The following is a 23,109-nucleotide window of genomic DNA, read 5'->3' as shown; positions in this document are numbered from 1 at the left end:
GATGAACATTACAGATAACATTTTATGAGGTTCATTTGACTTTATTTCATTCATTTTAGCAATGTTGCTTGCAAAATGATTGCAGTTGTTCCCATCAATAGAGCAACCATGTACTTTCTATGTATCATTGACCCTGGATAAGCTAGCACCTGGGCTAACACAGCTAACCTTTTAGGTCAATAATTTACTGTTTTTATAAAAAATGTGTTGACTTTATAATCGTGAGAGAAATGTAACTAGCTAGTAGCTAGCTAGTTAGTTATACCTAGGTAGCTTACAAGGTTAGCGGACTTTCCTCAAAATTGTGGCTAGCTACTTCTTGTCTCTCATGCTAGCCTTTACAGCCAAATATCACTTCAGAAACATCAACATTTTAAATATTGATTTGGCCTGCATTGTAGATTTGGCCTGCATCTTGCTGCAGCTTTAGCTCATCTCAAAATAACAGATAAATGCTGTGAAAACCAGCGTGCTGCAAACGTTCTAAAATGTTTTGTCACCAGTACTTGTTTTGTTGACATTTTTTGTCCTCACACACTAAATCTGGTGAGCACCTTTGGAGCTCCGCCCAAGCAAGACATTTGATTGGTTTGACGTGTTGCGAGGCATCACTGATTTACACCGGGTTCCGACCCCTCTTTAGCTGATTTCTGCCATGGAACTTCCCCAGGCTTCCCGCTCTAGGGAAGCCTGGTTCACGACAAGGCTACTCGAGAGTAAACGCTGGCAAAAAAGAGGCAGGAGAGCGGGCATCCTGGCGATATAAGGCGAATGGAAAACTGGCCATCACTTCCCTCCATTCTATTGGACTTCCTTACGGGTTGACCCCAGGTGGTAAGAGTAGGCAACAACACAGTCACTTGATAATAAGATGGATGACCTCCGATCGCGGATTTGTTATCAACGGGACTCTCGTAAATGCAATATTCTCTGTTTTTCAGAAACATGGCTTTCGGACAAGGCTATCCAACTCGATGGACATCGGATTCAGGGAAATCCAGAGGGGGAGGGGTATGTCTCTTCATCAACAACAAATGGTGTGCAGACTCTAGCCCAGTGGAAGTCTCGACCTATTGTTCTTAGAATACCTGATGGTCAAATGCCGAGCCTTCTACCTCCCGAGAGAGTTTTCATCTGTTATCGTGACTGCTGTATATATTCCACCTCAGGACAACAAGATGGCACTTGACATACTGTATGAAGCTATAAACAAGCAGGAAACCATGCAACCAGAGGCTGCTTTTCTTGTTGCCGGTGATTTTAATTCTGCGTCAATAAGACACTTGATGCCCAACTTCTATCAACACATCTCCTTCACCACTAGGGTTGATAAAGTCCTATACCACTGTTACTCAACCCACAAGCAAAGCCCTCCCTGGTCCCCCCTTTGGCAAATCAGATCATGACTCCATACGTACGCTTCCTGTTTACAAACAAAATATCAAAACAGGAAGAACCTGTGACGCGCTCCGTAGAAAAATTGTGTACCAGAGCAAAGGCTATGCTGCAGGACTGCTTTGCTAGCGCTGACTGGAATATGTTCCGTGACTCTGCCGATACTGTCGACGAGCTAACCACCTTCGTCACCGGCTTCATCAGGAAATGCATCGCTGACATCGTCCCGACAGTCAAGGTTCGCCCCTTCCCCAATCAAAAGCCCTGTATTAACACTGAGGTGTGCACTAAGCTAAAGGACAGAGCTACCGCTCAGAGGGCTATCGCAGAAAAACCCTGAGGCTATGGCTGAGGACACGAACGTGTTCAAGAAGTCCCGCTACAACCCATCAAACAGGCAAAAGGACAATATCGGAACAACGTGGAATCCTATTATACCGGCACTGATGCTCAACGCATGTGGCAGGGGCTACATTACATTACGGACTACAAAGGAAGCCCTAGGCTTGATCTGCACAACGATGCCCCTCTACCAGACGAACTCAATGGCTTTTATGCACACTTTGACAAAAACCACACAGAGCCCTGCATGAGGGCCTCCCCTGATCCGGAGAACTGGGGGATCTCTCTCTCCGAGGCTGATGTGAGCAAGGTTTTAAAACCGGTCAACAATCGTAAGGCCGTAGGGCCAGGCAGTATTCCAGGGCATGTCCTCAGGGCATGTGCAGACGAGCCCGCAGGCATCTTCACTGACATTTTCAACCTCTCCTTGTCCCAGTCTGTAATCCCTATGTTTCAAGCTGACTACCATCATTCCTGTTCCCAAAAACTCTTAGGCATCCTGCCACAATGACTACCGCCCTGAAGCACTCATATCTGTAATAATGAAGTGCTTTGAAAGGCTGGTCATGGCACACATCAACTCCATCATCCCAGACACCCTGGACCCACTCCAATTTGCATACCGCCCCAACAGATCCACAAACGACACAATCTCAATTGCATTCCACACTGCTCCCTCCCACCTAAAAAATAGGAATACAATGCCTTCAGAAAGTATTTATGTCCCTTGACTTATTCCACAGTTTGTTGCGTTACAGCCTGAATTGAAAATGGAATTTAAAAAAATGTCTTCCTTTTTTTCCCCATCTACACACAATACCCCATAATGGGGAGTTATTAGAAATGTACAGTCGTGGTCAAACGTTTTGAGAATTACACAAATACTAATTTTCACAAAGTCTGCTGCCTCAGTTTTGATGATGGCAATTTGCATATACTCCAGAATGTCATGAAGAGTGATCAGATGAATTGCAATTAATTGCAAAGTCCCTCTTTGCCATGAAAATGAACTTAATCCCCAAAAAACATTTCCACTGCATTTCAGCCCTGCCACAAAAGGACCAGCTGCCATCATGTCAGTGATTCTCTCATTAACACAGGTGAGAGTGTTGATGAGGACAAGGCTGGAGATCACTCTGTCATGCTGATTGAGTTAGAATAACAGACTGGAAGCTTTAAAAAGAGGGTGGTGTTTGAAATCATTCTTCTTCCTCTGTTAACCATGGTTACCTGCAAGGAAACACGTGCCGTCATCATTGCTTTGCACAAAAAGGGCTTCACGGGCAAGGATATTGCTGCTAGTAAGATTGCACCTAAATCAACCATTTATCGGATCATCAAGAACTTCAAGGAGAGAGGTTACATTGTTGTGAAGAAGGCGTCAGGGCGCCCAAGAAAGTCCAGCAAGCGCCAGGACCGTCTCCTAAAGTTGATTCAGCTGCGGGATCGGGGCACCACCAGTGCATAGTTTGCTCAGGAATGGCAGCAGGCAGGTGTGAGTGCATCTGCACGCACAGTGAGGCGAATAATTTTGGAGGATTGCCTGGTGTCAAGAAGGGCAGCAAAGAAGCCACTTCTCTCTGGAAAAACATCAGGGACAGACTGATATTCTGCAAAAGGTACAGGGATTGGACTGCTGAGGACTGGGGTAAAATCATTTTCTCTGATGAATCCCCTTTCCGATTGTTTGGGGTATCCGGAAAACACCTTGTCCGGAGAAGACAAGGTGAGCGCTACCATCAGTCCTGTGTCATGCCAACAGTAAAGCATCCTGAGACCATTCATGTGTGGGGTTGCTTCTCAGCCAAGGGAGTGGGCTCACTCACAATTTTGCCTAAGAACACAGCCATGAATAAAGAATGGTACCAACACATCCTCCGAGAGCAACTTCTCCCAACCATCCAAGAACAGTTTGGTGATGACCAATGCCTTTTCCAGCATGATGGAGCACCTTGCCATAAAGCAAAAGTGATAACTAAGTGGCTCGGGGAACAAAACATCAACATTTTGGGTCCATGGCCAGGAAACTCCCCAGACCTTAATCCCATTGAGAACTTGTGGTCGATCCTCAAGAGGCGGGTGGACAAACAAAAACCCACAAATTCTGACAAACTCCAAGCATTGATTATGCAAGAATGGGCTGCCATCAGTCAGGATGTGGCCCAGAAGTTAATTGACAGCATGCCAGGGCGGATTGCAGAGGTCTTGAAAAAGAAGGGTCAACACTGTAAATATTGACTATTTGCATAAACTTAATGTAATTGTCAATAAAAGCCTTTGACACTTATGGAATGCTTGTAATTATACTTCAGTATACCATAGTAACATCTGACAAAAATATCTCATAACACTGAAGCAGTGAACTTTGTGAACTCCAAAACGTGTGTCATTCTCAAAACTTTTGACCACGACTGTATTAAAAATGAAATATCTCATTTATATAAGTATTCAACCCCCTGAGTCAATACATGTTTGGTTCACCTTTGGAAGCGATTACAGCTGTGAGTCTTTCTGGGTAAATCTAAGCTTTCCACACCTGGATTGTGTAACATTTGCCCATTATTCTTTAAAAAATTATTCAAGTTCTGTCAAATTGGTTGTTGATAATTGCTAGACAACCATTTTCCGGTCTTGCCATAGATTTTCAAGTAGATTTATGTCAAAACTGTAACTCGGCCACTCGAACATTCACCGTCTTCTTGGTAAGCAACTCCAATGTAGATTTGGCCTTGTGTTTTATGTTATTGTCCTGCTGAAAGGTGAATTAATCTCCCAGTGTCTGGTGGAAAGCAGACTGAACCAGGTTTTTCGCTAGGGTTTTGCCTATGCTTAGCTCCATTCCATATTTTATTCAAAAAACTCCCCAGTCCTTAACGATTACAAGCATAGCCTTAACATGATGCAGCCACCACTATGCTTGAAAATATGGAGAGTGGTACTCAGTAATGTGTTGTATTGGATTTGCCCCAAACATAACACTTTGTATTCAGGACAAAAAGTGAATTGCTTTGCCACATTTATTTGCAGTATTACTTTAGTGCCTTGTTGCAAACAGAATGCATGTTTTGGAATATTTTTATTCTGTACAGGCTTCCTTCTTTTCACTCTGTCAATTAGGTTAGTGTTGTGGAGTAACTACAATGTTGTTGATCCATCCTCAGTTTTCTCCTATCACAGCCTTTTAATGTCACCATTGGCCTCATGGTGAAATACCTGAGCGGTTTCCTTCCTCTCCGGCAACTGAGTTAGGAAGGACGCCTGTATCTTTGTAGTGACTGGGTGTATTGATACACCATCCAAAGTGTAATAATAATGCCACCATGCTCAAAGGGATATTCAATGTCAGTTTTTTATTTTTTATTTTTTATCTTCCAATAGTTGCCCTTCTTTGCAAGGCATTAGAAAACCTCACTGGTCTTTGTGGTTGAATCTGTGTTTGAAATTCACTGCTCGACTGAGGGATCTTACATATAATTGTATGTGTGAGGTATAGAGATGAGGTAGTCATTTAAAAAAATCTTGTTAAACACTTATTGCACATACAGCGAGTCCATGCAACATATTAAGTGACTTGTTAAGCACATTTTTACTCCTGATCTTATTTAGGCTTGCCATAACAATGGGGTTGAATACTTATTGACTCAAGACATTTCAGCTTCACATTTTTTTAAATGTCTAAAAACATAATTCCACTTTGACATTATGGGGTATTGTGTGTAGACAGGTGACAAAACAAATCTCAATTTAATCCATTTTAAATTCAAGCTGTAACACAACAACATTTGGAAAAAGTAAAGGAGTGTGAATACTTTCTGAAGGCACTGTACCTATGTAAGGATGCTGTTCAGAAAGTCTACCAAGCTCGGGACCCTGGGACTGAACACCTCCCTCTGCAACTGGATCCAGGACGTCCTGACGGGCACCCAGGTGGTAAGAGTTAGGCAACAACACCTCCGCCACGCTGACCCTCAACACGGACAACAACCTCTCCCTCAACATCAGCAAGACCAAGGAGCTGACCGTGGTCTACAGGAAACAGGGTGGCGGGTGCACACCCTCATCCACGTCGACGGGGCCGCAGTGGAGAGGTTCAAGAGATTCAAGTTCCTGTGTCCACATCACTGAGGACTTAACATGTACCTCTAAGAAGGCACACTAGTGCCTGTTCTCCCTCAGGAGGCTGAAGCAATTTGACATGGACCTTCAGATCCTTAGGAACTTTTACAGCTGCACCATCGAGAGCATCCTGACTGGTTGTATCACAGTCTGGTATGGCAACTCCACTGCCCTTGACCGGAAGGCCCTACAGAGGGCGGTGCGGACGGCCCAGCGCATCACTGGGGGTGAGCTCCCAGCCATCCAGGACGTACATGCCTGAAAAATTGAAAAAGACTCCAGCCACCCGAGACATGGACTGTTCTCCATGCTTCCGTCCGGCAGGGCGGTACAGGTGCATCAATGCTCAGACCAGACTCCTAAACAGCTTCTATCCCCTGGCCATAAGACTGTTAAATGGCCAACAATACTGCTCCCCCTCACACCTACGCTGCTGCAAAAATGATTAGATGTATTACTACCACTAATGCTGCTGTTCACTGATTATTGATTGCCATTACCATTAGTATCCATCTATCTACATTTACATTTTACATTTTAGTCATTTAGCAGACGCTCTTATCCAGAGCGACTTACAGTTAGCTTTTGAGGAGAGGATCGCAGTTCCACATTCTACACATCAATGCTTGAAGATGTGATTGATCAGAACACTCACGATCAGTTGTCACAATGATTGCAAACAAACGTACGCAAAACCTTACACAATTATTTAAAATCCATATATGCTAAAGGCAATTATTTCAATATTACTGTCTTATCATATTATTACAAATACTAAACAGGCTAAACAAATGCTGTATCAAGTAAGAGAGGCTTGGTCTATCCATTTCCCTTTAAGGGGGACTTGGGCCCCGTGAGTGCTCTGGGGAGCCCTACATGAAATGGGTGAACTAAGGCAACAGGTTGCCAATTGTTTTCCTATCAGTTTATGGGTCCTTAAAATGCAAAATCCACTGAGAAACTATATTTTGGTATTTTTTTTTCATCAGTCCACTGATAAAGTCCCAAAATGTTTTGCATGTCAGCAGTCAAGTTTCAAGATATTGGACTTTCAAGAAGCAAAGTGTCACCGGCCACATTATCATGATGCAAAATGGCTATCATTTACATTTACGTCATTTAGCAGACGCTCTTATCCAGAGCGACTTACAAATTGGTGCATTCACCTTATAGCCAGTGGGATAACCACTTTACAATATGTTTTTTATGTTTTTTATTTTTTTTGGGGTGGGGTAAGGGGGGTAGAAGGATAACTTTATCCTATCCCAGGTATTCCTTAAAGAGCAGCTGAACTGTACCAAATAGTAAGATAGTCTGCATGTTGTATTGTTTTGCTTTAAATAGTCTAAAAATTAATGAAGCGGCTAACACCTAAACGCAGAAACAAAAATCAAAAAATATAGGTATTCTTAAATATGTAACTACCTTGTGGGGAAAAAAGTATTTAGTCAGCCACCAATTGTGCAAGTTCTCCCACTTAAAAAGATGAGAGAGGCCTTTAATTTTCATCATAGGTACACGTCAACTATGACAGACAAATTGAGATTTTTTTTCTCCAGAAAATCACATTGTAGGATTTTTAATGAATTTATTTGCAAATTATGGTGGAAAATAAGTATTTGGTCACCTACAAACAAGCAAGATTTCTGGCTCTCACAGACCTGTAACTTCTTCTTTAAGAGGCTCCTCTGTCCTCCACTCGTTATCTGTATTAATGGCACCTGTTTGAACTTGTTATCAGTATAAAAGACACCTGTCCACAACCTCAAACAGTCACACTCCAAACTCCACTATGGCCAAGACCAAAGAGCTGTCAAAGGACACCAGAAACAAAATTGTAGACCTGCACCAGGCTGGGAAGACTGAATCTGCAATAGGTAAGCAGCTTGGTTTGAAGAAATCAACTGTGGGAGCAATTATTAGGAAATGGAAGACATACAAGACCACTGATAATCTCCCTCGATCTGGGGCTCCACACAAGATCTCACCCCGTGGGGTCAAAATGATCACAAGAACGGTGAGCAAAAATCCCAGAACCACACGGGGGGACCTAGTGAATGACCTGCAGAGAGCTGGGACCAAAGTAACAAAGCCTACCATCAGTAACACACTACGCCGCCAGGGATTCAAATCCTGCAGTGCCAGACGTGTCCCCCTGCTTAAGCCAGTACATGTCCAAGCCCGTCTGAAGTTTGCTAGAGTGCATTTGGATGATCCAGAAGAGGATTGGGAGAATGTCATATAGTCAGATGAAACCAAAATAGAACTTTTTGGTAAAAACTCAACTCGTCGTGTTTGGAGGACAAAGAATGCTGAGTTGCATCCAAAGAACACCATACCTACTGTGAAGCATGGGGGTGGAAACATCATGCTTTGGGGCTGTTTTTCTGCAAAGGGACCAGGACGACTGATCCGTGTAAAGGAAAGAATGAATGGGGCCATGTATCGTGAGATTTTGAGTGAAAACCTCCTTCCATCAGCAAGGGCATTGAAGATGAAACGTGGCTGGGTCTTTCAGCATGACAATGATCCCAAACACACCGCCCGGGCAACGAAGGAGTGGCTTCGTAAGAAGCATTTCAAGGTCCTGGAGTGGCCTAGCCAGTCTCCAGATCTCAACCCCATAGAAAATCTTTGGAGGGAGTTGAAATTCCGTGTTGCCCAGCAACAGCCCCAAAACATCACTGCTCTAGAGGAGATCTGCATGGAGGAATGGGCCAAAATACCAGCAACAGTGTGTGAAAACCTTGTGAAGACTTACAGAAAACGTTTGACCTGTGTCATTGCCAACAAAGGGTATATAACAAAGTATTGAGAAACGTTTGTTATTGACCAAATACTTATTTTCCACCATAATTTGCAAATAAATTCATTAAAAATCCTACAATGTGATTTCTGGATTTTTTTTCTCATTTTGTCTGTCATAGTTGACGTGTACCTATGATAAAAATTACAGGCCTCTCTCATCTTTTTAAGTGGGAGAACTTTCACAATTGGTGGCTGACTAAATACTTTTTTCCCCCACTGTATCTCCTCAATCACTTCTCAATGACTACCGTACTCCAAGCCCTGGTGCTTGTGTTCTGTCTGCAGTGCTAACGTGGCAACAGGATCTTAGCTAGACAGATCAGCCTTGTCAGCTGTCCATTGATATGTTTCATCCTGTACTTCCAAAACAAAAAAGGCTTAAAATCATTAGTCCCGCTTAATACGTCTCGAGATGAACGTCCGTTCCCTAATCAATTCAAAATGCATTTCTCGTACTAAGACCACGAGCATGTAACAAGTATATAATTAGACAGCAAACAATGCATTTGAATACCTAACAGGTACAAATTTCACGTGTAAATGAAAACGTAAGCCGGCCTTTCTTTAGCCGAAGCATACTCATCAAAAACCCTAATCACCATCCAAATTATACACGACATCAACCATCAATAATTTCCAATGACAACAGCATTTAAATTAGTTTTCCACAACGTACCTGTAAAGCAAAAGCAGAGAGTGCAAACTAATCCCTTGGAATAGGCAATGCTTTAAGCATACAAGGAAACCTGTTAGAAATGTTCAGTCTCGTAAAGTATCAGGTACTTTAGGTTATATTTGGAGTGTATTAGAAATTCAAATCAATGCAATATAAATGGAGGGGGAGGGGTCTAGTGGTTGTCAGCAGTTATTACTACACACAGTAAACAGGCTGACAATTTGTTGTGGTTCATAGATACATGTCAAGTCATTTCAACCGGTCTGTCTGCAACCCCTATGGTTCAATTTATAGAAGTGCCACTGCGTAGAGATTGCATCTAGAGGTAGATGGTGTTAACTCTGCTGTCTGTGTCTGTTAATGCATTTGTCTTATTCCTACCCTATCCACTAACAATGAATCAAAAACACCTTTGGAGTAAAATAATAAACAGCTTGGAGAAACAGTGCTAAGATAAGATGACCACCGCTATACTATAAATGTCAAGTTGTATTGCCATTTTATAATGATGCATAATTGGATGATAGATTGGTGGAGTGGCTTTTAAATCGGACAGTGACTATGGTTACCATTGGTCAGTGACTATGGCTACCATTGGTCAGTGCCATGTTAGGTTGGTTGCAGTGATAGTTCCTAGACGTCAACAGTGCAGAGGAGCTGACTGCCAGGCTGGGCTGACTCCATTATGGTCATCTTGGGCTTCTTCCTGGTTTCCTCCCTCTCCTTAGCCAGTTTACTCATCTCCTCTTGCAGTTTGTTCAGGATGTGAAGATTTGGCCTGTTCTTTTTGGCATACTGCTGAAGTTCAATCACACTCGTCTGAATTTTCCTTTTTCACCATCTTATTACTCTCTCTGCCGTACATGTGGAGCAGTGACCCCCAGTTCTTCACGTGGGGGTGCAGCATCTGTAGGATCTTCTGAGACGCCAGCTGCTTCCCCACACGCTTATTCTTGCACCATCCGCGCACGGTGTGCTTGCCACACATCATCACATATTCACTCTTCTGGTTCTTTCCTGGGATCACCTCAAACTTGATGCTGGTGTCACCCATTCCATGGTTTCTCTTAAGGCACTCGTGTAGAATCTGATATGGCGAGAGTAAGCCTGCTTTATTGGTCAGTTCGTACACCCTTGAATCTTCAATACTGATATGATTAAAATACTCCAGCTCATCCCCTTCTACCAGCTTCTCCTCAGACGTCTGCTTCACAAAGTCAGGGATGAGGATCTCCAGTGTGGCTTGAGCAGCTTTATTCTTGGCAAGTTTTTTACTGCTTGCAGTTCCTGTGCCATATGTCGCTCCCTCTATAATGACAGAGGCTCCAAAGGGTTCACTTGGGTTCTCACATTCAAAAAAGTTGTAAACAGGTCGGACCTTTAGGACACGTTGCATATATTCATGTAGGATGCAAACTTCAGATTTCCCATTTGGGTTAATGACAAACTCTTTCTTGGTGGGGGTATCTGATACAGACAGAGTGATGAGTTTCTGGTTGGCAGGCAGAATGGGTCTCTCTGACTCAGCCTGTTTCCTCTTGATGTCCCTGTTGAACTGCCTGCGCTCTGCCCAAGTATGGAACTTCTTCACGGTCACTATCGATTCATCTTTGCACACCTCCACCTTGGCCCTGACCTGTCCCAGAGCCCCCTGGGCCATCTCAAATGAGTGGGGCATCTTGCCATGCAGGACAGGGCACCCCTTTATGGTCCCAACTGTGACCAGGCCTGTCTCTATCTCCGCCTCCACCTCTCCCTCCCCCAAGCCCACAGTGGTAGCGTCCTCCTGGGCCGTGGAGTCAGGCTCGTCTGGTCTCTCCACGGAGTCTGCCTCCTCCCCATTCTTCACCAGAGACACTTCAGCGTTGGGTGTCACCTCTCCGTTCTGTTCCCTTTCCTCGTGATCCTTCATCTTCCTATAGTGCAGGCAGGGGATGCTACTGGTGGGAGGGTCGCGTTTCCTGATGCTCCCGGTCCCCAGAAAGTAAGGTCTGGACCAGGTCACCACTCTGGTCTCTCTGTGCAGGTAGACTGGAATGCCAGAGTTATGGAATGTCATGATCCATCCGTCAGGTAGTAGCTCAATGGGTGGACGCCCACGACTCTTCAGGACTGTCTTAATTTTGGTCATCATGGGCTGAACACCTCCCTCCACATCCCCGTCGGATGCGTGGTCACTGTCCCCTGCATACTCAGCAGCCCCCTCTGCCAGGCGCATCTTTTTGGGCACAGGCATTGCCTCCTCCAGCAGAGCGTCTACATCACTGTCAAAGTCCTCCTCATAGGAGTTATTTAGGTTAACTTCGTCAGCGTGCTCCTGTTGAACTTTGACCTCTGACCTGAACCCCCCCTGCTGCAATCCTCCAGGAAGTCCTGACTGAAGTCCTCCAGCTCATCTAGGACCGCAAACTCCACTTTGTTCTCCAGGTCTGCCTCCGCCTCCTCCCCTCTCCTCCCTGCACTGACACCGACCACCCCATTCCCCAGCCCTGACCTACTATCCACAGCCCCTGGCTCTGTATCAGCATCATGAAACTCACCATTAAGGCCCTCTGAGCTGGTCTCCCCTCCACCACCACCCTCCTGACCTATTCCTGTGTACAGCACCTTCCTATCTTTGCTCCAGCTGGTATCTACAACGCTGACACTGATCTTAATGTCTCTGAGTAACTTGAGGTCTGGCAAGAACTTGGTGACGGGGGGTGCGTGGCGGGCTGTTGTAGGGCACGGGGTGCTAGGTTCGGCCTCATCTGACAGGTTATTAATGAAGGTTATGGAGCCCTTGGTGTAGAGCCCCAGGCCCCCTGCTGGGGTGTGTGTGTGTCCATCACCACCAGAGCTAACGTCCATTTCCTCTGCGTCACTGGACGTTTGCAGGGGGGGTGGTGGAGGCTGCGCTTTACCATTAAGGCCCTCTGAGTTAAAATCATCAGGTGGCTCAAATGGTAAGGGGGATAATATTTCATCTATCTCCATGTTGACTGCGTCTTATGAATCATAAATACAACTGCTCTATGGGTCACACTGATTCTTGTTTTGGCTATATATTTGATCTATCTATCTATCTATCTTGCTTCTGGTCATTATTACTCCTATTTACAAGTACACTATATATACACACAAAAGTATGTGGACACCCCTTCAAATTAGTGGGTTTGGCTATTTCAGCCACACCCATTGCTGACAGGTGTATAAAATCGAGCACACAGCCATGCAATCTCCATAGGCAATCATATGCGCTCAGTGACTTTCAACGTCGCACCGTCATAGGATGCCACCTTTCCAACAAGTCAGTTCGTCAAATTTCTGCCCTGCTAGAGCTGCCCCGGTCAACTGTAAGTGCTGTTATTGTGAAGTGGAAACGTCTAGGATCAATAACGGTTCAGCCGTGAAGTGGTAGGCCAAACAAGCTCACAGAACGGGCCTGCCAAGTGCTGAAGCGCATAGCACGTAAAAATTGTCTGTCCTCGGTTGCAACACTCACTACAGAGTTCCAAACTGCCTCTGAAAGCAACATCATCACAAGAACTGTTCGTCAGGAGCTTCATGAAATTGGTTTCCATGGCCAAGCAGCCGCACACAAGCCTAAGATCACCATGCGCAATGCCAAGCTTCGGCTGGAGTGGTGTAACGTTCGCCACCATTGGACTCTGGAGCAGTGCAAACGCACTCTCGAGTGATGAATCACGCTTCACCATCTGGCAGTCCGACGGACGAAAAAATAAATGGTTTGTCGAAATTGGTGTGGAAGAACTTGACTGGCCTGCACAGAGCCCTAACCTCAACCCCATCGAATACCTTTGGGATTAATTGTAATGCAGACTGCGAGCCAGGCCTAATCGCCCAACATCAGTGCCCGACCTCACTAATGCTTGTGGCTGAATGGAAGCAAGTCCCTGCAGCAATGTTCAAACATCTAGTGGAAAGCCTTCCCAGAAGAGTGGAGGCTGTTATAGCAACAAACGGGAGGGGACCAACTCCATATTAATGCCCATGATTTTGGAATGAGATGTTCAACTAATAGGTGTCCACATACTTTTGGTCATGTAGTGTATATTCCTGCTACCTGTCACTTTTCAGTTCATTCTGAAACTATTTAGACCCCTTGACTTTTCCCACATTTTGTTATGTTACAGCCTTATTCTAAAATGGATTCAATTGTTTCAATCTACACCCAATACCCCATAATGACAAATATCACATTTACATAAGTATTCAGACCCTTTAATCAGTACTTTGTTGAAGCACCTTTGGCAGCGATTACAGCCTCGAGTCTTTTTGGGTATGACGCTACAAGCTTGGCACACCTTTATTTGGGGAGTTTCTCCCATTCTTCTCTGCAGATACTCTCAAACTCTGTCAGGTTGAATGGGGAGCGTCGCTGCACAGCTATTTTCAGGTCTCTCCAGAGATGTTCAATCAGGTTCAAGACTGGGCTCTGGCTGGGACACTCAAGGACATTCAGAGACTTGTCCCGAAGCCTCGCCTGCGTTGTCTTGGCTGTGTGCTTAGGGTTGTTGTCCTGTTGGAAGGTGAACCTTCGCCCCAGTCTGAGGTCCTGAGCGCTCTGGAGCAGGTTTTCATCAAGGATCTCTCTGTATTTTGCTCTGTTCATCTTTCCCTCGATCCTGATTAGTCTCCCAGTCCCTGCTGCTGAAAAACATCCCCACAGCATGATGCTGCTACCACCATGCTTCACCATAGGGATGGTGCCAGGTTTCCTCCAGACGTGACGCTTGGCCTTCAGGCCAAAGAGTTCAATCTTGGTTTCATCAGACCAGAGAATCTTGTTTATCATGGTCTGAGAGTCCTTTAGGTGCCTTTTTGCAAACTCAAAGCGGGCTGTCATGTGCCTTTTACTGAGGAGTTGTTCCGTCTGGTCAATCTACCATAAAGGCCTGATTGGTGGAGTGCTGCCGAGATGGTTGTCCTTCTGGAAGGTTCTCCCATCTCCACAGAGGAAGTCTGGAGCTCTCTCAGAGTGACCATCGGGTTCTTGGTCACCTCCTTGACCAAGGCCCTTCTCCCCCGATTGCTCAGTTTGGCTGGGCGGCCAGCTCTATGAAGAGTCTTGGTGGTTCCAAACTTCTTCCATTTAAGAATGATGGAGGCCACTGTGTTCTTGGGGACCTTCAATGCTGCAGAAAGCTCTGCGGACAATTTCTTCAACCTCATGGTTGGGTTTTTGCTCTGACATGCACTGTCAACTGTGGGACCTTATATAGACAGGTGTGTGCCTTTCCAAATCATGTTCAATCAATTGAATTTACCACAGGTGGACTCCAATGAAGTGGTAGAAACATCTCAAGGATGATCAATGGAAACAGGGTGCACTTGAGCTCCATTTCGAATCTCATAGCAAAGGCTCTGAATACTTATGTAAATAAGGTATTTCTGTTTCTTATTTTCAACTTTTCAAAAAATCTGTTTTCGCTTTGTCATTATGGGGTATTGTGTGTAGATTGATGAGGAACATTTGTAATTTAATCCATTTTAGAATAAGGCTATAAAGTAACAAAATGTGGAAAAAGGGAAGGGGTCTGAATTCTTTCTGAATGCACTGTACATACAGTGGGGAGAAAAAGTATTTGATACACTGCCGATTTTACAGGTTTTCCTACTTACAAAGAATGTAGAGGTCTGTAATTTTTATCATAGGTACACTTCAACTGTGAGAGACGGAATCTAAAACAAAAATCCAGAAAATCACATTGTATGATTTTTAAGTAATTAATTTGCCTTTTATTGCATGACATAAGTATTTGATCACCTAACAACCAGTAAGAATTCCGGCTCTCATAGACCTTTTAGTTTTTCTTTAAGAAGCCCTCCTGTTCTCCACTCATTACCTGTATTAACTGCACCTGTTTGAACTCGTTACCTGTATAAAAAAGACACCTGTCCACACACTCAATCAAACAGACTCCAACCTCTCCACAATGGCCAAGACCAGAGAGCTGTGTAAGGACATCAGGGATAAAATTGTAGACCTGCACAAGGCTGGGATGGGCTACAGGACAATAGGCAAGCAGCTTGGTGAGAAGGCAACAACTGTTTGCGCAATTATTAGAAAATGGAAGAAGTTCAAGATGACGGTCAATCACCCTCGGTCTGGGGCTCCATGCAATATCGCACCTCGTGAGGCATCAATGATCATGAGGAAGGTGAGGGATCAGCCCAGAACTACACGGCAGGACCTGGTCAATGACCTGAAGAGAGCTGGGACCACAGTCTCAAAGAAAACCATTAGTAACACACTACGCCGTCATGGATTAAAATCCTGCTCAAGCCAGCGCATGTCCAGGCGCGTCTGAAGTTTGCCAATGACCATCTGGATGATCCAGAGGAGGAATGGGAGAAGGTCATGTGGTCTGATGAGACAAAAATAGAGCTTTTTGGTCTAAACTCCACTCGCCGTGTTTGGAGGAAGAAGAAGGATGAGTACAACCCCAAGAACACCATCCCAACCGTGAAGCATGGAGGTGGAATCATCATTCTTTGGGGATGCTTTTCTGCAAAGGGGACAGGACGACTGCACCGTATTGAGGGGAGGATGGATGGGGCCATGTATCGCGAGATCTTGGCCAACAACCTCCTTCCCTCAGTAAGAGCATTGAAGATGGGTCGTGGCTGGGTCTTCCAGCATGACAACGACCCGAAACACACAGCCAGGGCAACTAAGGAGTGGTTCCGTAAGAAGCATCTCAAGGTCCTGGAGTGTCCTAGCCAGTCTCCAGACCTGAACCCAATAGAAAATCTTTGGAGGGAGCTGAAAGTCCGTATTGCCCAGCGACAGCCCCGAAACCTGAAGGATCTGGAGAAGGTCTGTATGGAGGAGTGGGCCAAAATCCCTGCTGCAGTGTGTGCAAACCTGGTCAAGACCTACAGGAAGCATATGATCTCTGTAATTGCAAACAAAGGTTTCTGTACCAAATATTAAGTTCTGCTTTTCTGATGTATCAAATACTTATGTCATGCAATAAAATGCAAATTAATTACTTAAAAATCATACAATGTGATTTTCTGGATTTTTGTTTTAGATTCCGTCTCTCACAGTTGAAGTGTACCTATGATAAAAATTACAGACCTCTACACGCTTTGTAAGTAGTAAAACCTGCAAAATCGGCAGTGTATCAAATACTTGTTCTCCCCACTGTATCTACCTCAAATACTCCAGTATTCTTGCACATTATACCCTGTATATAGCTTCCTCTCTTATTTCGTATGTTTTTTATTTTCTTATTATTTTCTTATTAGTTATACTTTTTGAATATGAAATACTGCATTGTCTGGTAGGGCTTTCAAGTTTGTATTTCACTGTGCTTGTGCATGTGACAAATAAAATGTGAAACTTTTCCCACGTGACATTTTTCACGAGATTTGTTCACGTGAGAAATGTATGTGAAACATCACACATTTGAAAAGCATGTGTATGACTCACGCAAATTTCACGTGAAAACCCCCACACACATTTTCTCACGTGTTCTTTCACATGTGATTTTTCCATGTGTTTTTTTGTTGTTGTAAGGGAGGCAATATAACCTGGGAAGTATGTCTTTCCAACAGCTCACATGAGACACAGTCACTAATGCTGACCTCTGAGCAGTTATGCAGCACCTGGGAACCAATTAGTAGCCTTAGGAAGAGGTAGCTTCTACCCCTGGGGCCTCATTTAACAGGTGTGCATATGCAGAAATATGCACATTAAATGTATGTGTGGGATCAATTTCACATTTATAGATTTATCAAGATTGAGGTTGTAATTAAATTGAGATTATGTGTACTTAGGATAACTTTTTATAACACGATTACATTACATGAAGTTGTTACTTTGCAAGGTGTTGGATGGCTTGGTAGCCAGCAAGAAAAAGTTGATGTTATCTGAAGTTGTCAGAATCTGATAATTTCAAGTAGATATCTTTTAAATGTTGTGTTTCTCTTATATCTTCGTAATAACACTATAATAACTCTTTTTTATTATAGTCCATCACTCACTGAAGATCGCTGAGTGCTCCCGTGGCCTTCTTGCTTGTGTTTTTAGAACATTCATGCCATTAGATCAGAACCTTATGACAACCATCAGAAAACATTACCTTTGCTCTATGTAGCGTACATCCTCTGTTTGCTGGAAGCACTCTCTTTCTGATCATGAGGGCTGTTCTTAAACCTACAGCTGTCAATACAGCACAGAGTCACACCTTCTCTCTCTACATGTGCAACCCTGAAACAGAGTAGTTTCAAAGCCTAAGGAAATCCTGGTTGCTGGAGCGCTCATTAGAGACCCGAGCAGCACCTAGGGCATCATGGCCCTATCAATACCAACCAGGTCAAAGAGTCTGACTGTTGTCCATAATGACTCATAAATAGCCCTCACCACAGACAGCCCTGTGCTGCAAGGTAGTGGAACATCAAAGGCTCTGCCAGACCACTCAGGCAACCCGGAGAGGGCACAGAGGGGTGACATCAGAGCTCAACACACAGGTGGCAAGATGCCAGAGCTGAGAAGTGGCATGAAAAACAAAACACTATTAACATGGTTTTTGTTATAGAAGCACAAGGAAAATCTTCTGCTATAGGTAGATCTTTGTAGGAGTCTTATACAACCATGAACCACACATATTCTGAATGCATAATAGCCTATTCCTTTAATTCAGTATGAATAGTCACATACATTATTCATGCAGCACATTCATTGTTTAAAATGGCATTCATAAGAAGAGGTATTGTGTAGGCATACAGTACATTATCTGTGTAATAATTTAGTCACCTTAAATATGTGTGTGTAAATGTGTTGTCAAAACATTGTGTGTAGCCTACACATGCCAATGGAGACTTAGGAGCTTTTACCATCCATACACTCTTAGGAAAAAAAGGTGCTATCTAGAACCTAAAAGGGTTATCCTATGGGGACAGCCAAAGAACCCTTTTGGAACCCTTTTTTCTAAGAGTGTAGCCTACTGGTCCCCTGGTGAAAATAAACTGCCTTTATGAGGAAAAATGCACACCTGGAGAACTGGTGTAGCCTATGACAGAAAGCACAAATTGATCTTACCTTACAGTCCTCTGTGTGGGATCGGACGGAATAATCCTCTGATAAATACTTGAGAAAGAAGAAGTCAAACTCCTCATATTTTTCCTGAGCGTGTTGGTCCAGCCTCATGTACGCCTGGATACAGATGCTGCAGACATCCTCATCATCCCCACCGCCGCTAAACAAATCCAAAACCATGTTCTGAAGACTGCAATTTAAACTGTCTGGGCTTGACATCCCCAACAGTAAGTCAGAAATGGTGTAAGAATCACAAAAAGAGAGGCTAAAATTCCTAAAATAATCAAGTAACATCTGTGACGAGAACGTTGATTGAGTTGAGGACCTAAAGCCAGCTCTTTGTCGATACAATGTGGTGCAGGCTGACTCCAGGTGTGTGTGGTGGCTTTGAGCATCAGTGCAATGAGGACTTGGAGCAGCGGATTTGGTCAAATTGCTTAGAAAAATACCACATTTTCCCTCATTTAGAGCCGGGTGGACCCTGTCAGTCGCGTTGATCCAGATTTTGCGGTTGCTCCTATCCTTGGACCTCAGCTTAACTCCAGCACACAGCCAGAGGTGATCAGAGAGAAGGACAGTGAAAAATAATAGGGATGCCAAAGACATTCGCCATTTCTGTACCCTCTCGGAATCGGCACAGGGTTTATCGTTTTGTTTGGGTGCACAACAGATTTTTAACACGGCGTCATCTTCCCTTCGAAACATCCAAGCACCCCTGATCATATTTTAGGGGGTAGACAAAAGCGATCTCAGATGGCTTTTTCACCTTTGCAATATATCCCCCGAACAATGTCACCTACCTCGTTTGCAACATGGTGATGGGAAGCATTTTTTCCAAGTTGTTGTGTCAAGAAATCAATCCAACTCCAAACCCCGGCGTCTAATCCATTGCAAATAGATAACGTCCGGCATAATATTCCCTATACACCGAAAATTGTAACATGTTGTGAAATCCTACTGACACCTCCAGCACCGGTGCAGCATCACACAAGAAACGCATAGCACGTACAAATACGAAATCTTTACTCTATATCTGCCATCCTCAAACATGACAATAGTCTTATTTTTTCTTCCGTTTTTAGTTCAAAAAGCGACATTTGCCTCTCATCTTCTCCTTCCCTTTGATAGTCCTAGTTTAGTCTGTCGCCATCTTCGGTTTCGCACAGAAAACCTTCAGATTATTTAATTCAAGGGGGGTGGAGCGCCTGCGCTCTTGGTCGCGGCTGTGGTTCCACATCTCCTCTCACATTCCCATTAAAGGTTCAATGCAGCCGTTTTTATCTCAATATCAAATCATTTCTGGGTTACAATTAAGTGGCTTACTGTGATTGTTTTTAAAATGGTAAAAAATAAACAAAAATAGCTTCTTTGCAAAGAGCAATTTCTGAAGCAAGAATTGTGCTAGGTAGGACAGTCTGTGAGTGGTCTGAGTGGGGAGGGGAAAACTGACAACTAGCTGTTATTGGCAGAGAGGTTTGGAACTTTCTTATTGATCTATTAACTAATTTACCACCTGGTAATGTCACCAGGCAGGCCAAAACTATATCCCACCAAAACAGGCTGGAATTATAAGAGGTATTTTCAAACAGCTCCTACAGTAAAAGGGCACTATCATAATTTTCATAATTTCACAGAATTATTCCAACCTCATGGTGTGGAAATATATATAAAACATAAGAAAATCACGTTTTGGACTGCACTGGGCCTTTAACGCAAGCCCATTCATTCCCCAACTTTCATTCAATCCTTTCATTGGGCATCCTTACCCAAGGAGGAATTTAAGGAGAGAGATTAAAAACCACATTATTCATCTGGCTTGCAAGGTTTGCAAGAAAATATGTAATGTTATGTTACAAAATAATATTCCATGGTAAACAGATTTAGATTATGGTTTGAGTGTGGTAATACTACAGGTTTTGAGTGTGGTAATACTACACAAAACAAAAGTGAGGTCACAGGATTTGTATAATGTTTGTTCATTTCACACGTCTTTGATGGTGTTTTCCTCACAGAGAACCTCCCCCCAACATATTTTAAAGAAGAGGTGGGATGGATTGTCATCAAGTACTACTGTAGGCCTACTACTACTGCCTGACTAGGCTACTATTACTACTACAGTTTATAACCATAATAATCATAATAACAATCATAATTAGCATCATTAGCATCATCATCAATCATCACAATAATCCTAATCTCTATATATGGTTCTGCAATCTGCACATAAGAACAAAAGTGGGGTCCAAAATTATTGACACCCTTGATAAAGATGAGCAAAAATGGCTCTATAAAATAAATAATTCAAATACTGAGCTAGATGGTATGCAAAAAAAAAACGTGGAAATTATATTATTTTATAGTAATAGAATTGCTCTGAGAAAGAGATTTTGTTTAACAAGTAATATTAATTTTTTTCTCAAAAAGGTAGGGGTCAAAATGATTGACACCTCTGTTTTCAATCCCTTTCAATACCTCACCTCAAATCAAATCAAATCACATTTATTGGTCACATACACATGGTTAGCAAATGTTATTGCGAGTGTAGCGAAATGCTTGTGCTTCTAGTTCCGACAGTGCAGCAACATCTAGCAAGTAATATCTAACAGTTCCACAACAAAAACCTAATACACACAATCTAAGTAAAGGAATGGAATAAGAATATATAAATATATGGATGAGCAATGTCATTATCAGAGTGGCATAGTCCAAGATGCAATAGATAGTATAGAATACAGTATATACATATGAGATGGCTAATGCAAGATATGTAAACATTATTAAAGTGGCATTATTAAAGTGACTAGTGTTCCATTTATTAAAGTGGCCAGTGATTTTCAAGTCTGTATGTAGGCAGCAGCCTCTCTGTGCTAGTGATGGCTGTTTAACAGTCTGATGGCCTTGAGATAGAAGCTGTTTTTCAGTCTCTTGGTCCCAGCTTTGATGCACCTGTACTGACTGCGCCTTCTGGATGATAGCGGGGTGAACAGGCAGTGGCTCGGGTGGTAGTTGTCCTTGATTATCTTTTTGGCCTTCCTGTGACATCGGGTGCTGTAGGTGTCCTGGAGGGCAGGTAGTTTGCCCCCGGTGATGCGTTGTGCAGACCGCACCACCCTCTGGAGAACCCTGCGGTTGTGGGAGGTGCAGTTGCCGTACCCGGTGGTGATACAGCCCGACAGGATGCTCTCAATTGTGCATCTGTAAAAGTTTGTGAGGGTTATAGGTGACAGGCCAAATTCCACACTGTCTGTGTGGGTGGACCATTTCAGTTTGTCAGTGATATGTATGTCGAGGAACTTAAAACTTTCCACCTTCTTCACTGCTGTCCCGTCGATGTGGATAGGGGGGTACTCCCTCTGCTGTTTCCTGAAGTCCACGATCATATCCTTTGTTTTTTTGATATATATATATTTTTAATTGTTTGTATATAATAATAATAATAATTATATATTAATTTTTTTGCGAGGATAACGGCACTGAGCCTTTTTCTGAAATGTTTTATCAGTTGGATAACACATTGGGAGGGATCTTAGACCATTCCTCCATACAGAATCCTTCCAGATCTTTGATAGCCTTCGTCTGCCTTCTTCAATTCAAACTACAGGTTTCTAATGGGTTTCAAGTCCGGAGATTGATGTGTGCTTGGGGTTATTGTCTTGCTGGAAGATCCACCAAGTTTCAGTCTCCTGGCAGAGGCAACCAGGTTTTTGGCTAAAATATGCTGGTACTGGGTAAAGATCATGATGCCGTTGACCTTGACAAGGGCCCTAGGACCAGTGGAAACAAAATAGCCCCCTAACATCAAAGATCCACTACCATATTTTATAGTAGGTATGGGATTATTTTTCTGCTCATGGGATCTCATTTAGACGCCAAACCCACCACTGGTGTGTGTGGACAATTAAGAGCTCTATTTTCATGTAATCTGACCAAAGCAATGGTTCCAATCCAAGTGCCAATGCTGTTTAGCAAACTCCATGCGTTCACATTTGTTGGGTGACATGAAAATATAACTAATTGGCCACGCACAACAGTGGTGGGTTTAGCGTCTAACCTTTTTGAGAAAAAAAAAGTATTCCTAGCAAGATGGTGCTGACGAAGGTTGACATCTTACGAGTTCCAACCCGACTTTGCTATTTAGTGACTTTTTTCGTGATTATGTTAACTTTTTTTGTACAGAAAGTTCCTAATATTGTCACACATTCTGAATGTGAGCTCGTGAGATCAGGATGGTTCGTACAAGTCAAAAATGTACCAGGTTGTTTGGGCGATATGGGCAAAAAATTGAATTGCGATTTTTCAACCAAATATCGTGATTTGACTTGCGATATATACTGAACAAAATTATATGTAAAGTGTTGGTCCCATGTTTCATGAGCTGAAATAAAAGATCCCAGAAATGTTCCATATGCACAAAAAGCTTATTTCTCTCCAATTTTGTGCACACATTTGTTTACATCCCTGTTAGTGAGCATTTCACCTTTGCCAAGAGAATCCATCCACCCGACAGGTGTGGCATATTAAGAAGCTAATTAAACAGCATGATCATTACACAGGTGCACCTTGTGCTGGGGACAATAAAAGGCCACTCTAAAATGTGCAGTTTTGTCCACAACACAATGCCACAGATGTCTCAAGTTTTGAGGGAGCATGCAATTGGCATGCTGACTGCAGGAATATCCACCAAAGCTGTCGCCAGAGAATTGAATGTTATTTTCTCTACCAT

At 43.4% G+C, this 23,109-nt stretch overlaps 1 protein-coding gene and 1 pseudogene across 2 annotated transcripts in view; both read right to left on the bottom strand.

The window, feature by feature from the left end:
• Positions 1 to 19,109, bottom strand: part of nalf2 (NALCN channel auxiliary factor 2) — a gene marked incomplete at both ends in the record, with an annotated part of 46,927 nt that extends 27,818 nt beyond the window's left edge. The window contains one exon of the mRNA XM_084170214.1: positions 18,390 to 19,109. Coding sequence (XP_084026340.1) covers positions 18,390 to 19,109 — 720 coding nt within the window. The remainder of the gene's footprint in view (positions 1 to 18,389) is intronic.
• LOC311136127 (microprocessor complex subunit DGCR8-like) lies at positions 9,969 to 12,313 on the bottom strand (annotated as a pseudogene). Its single transcript has one exon. The product of its transcript is annotated as a microprocessor complex subunit DGCR8-like (transcript).
• Positions 19,110 to 23,109: the final 4,000 nt, after the last annotated feature.

The sequence above is a fragment of the Coregonus lavaretus genome (assembly GCF_964263955.1).
Source record: "Coregonus lavaretus genome assembly, chromosome: 10".
In the NCBI taxonomy this organism is placed as follows: domain Eukaryota; kingdom Metazoa; phylum Chordata; class Actinopteri; order Salmoniformes; family Salmonidae; genus Coregonus; species Coregonus lavaretus.
This window is presented reverse-complemented; position numbering and strand designations above follow the sequence as displayed.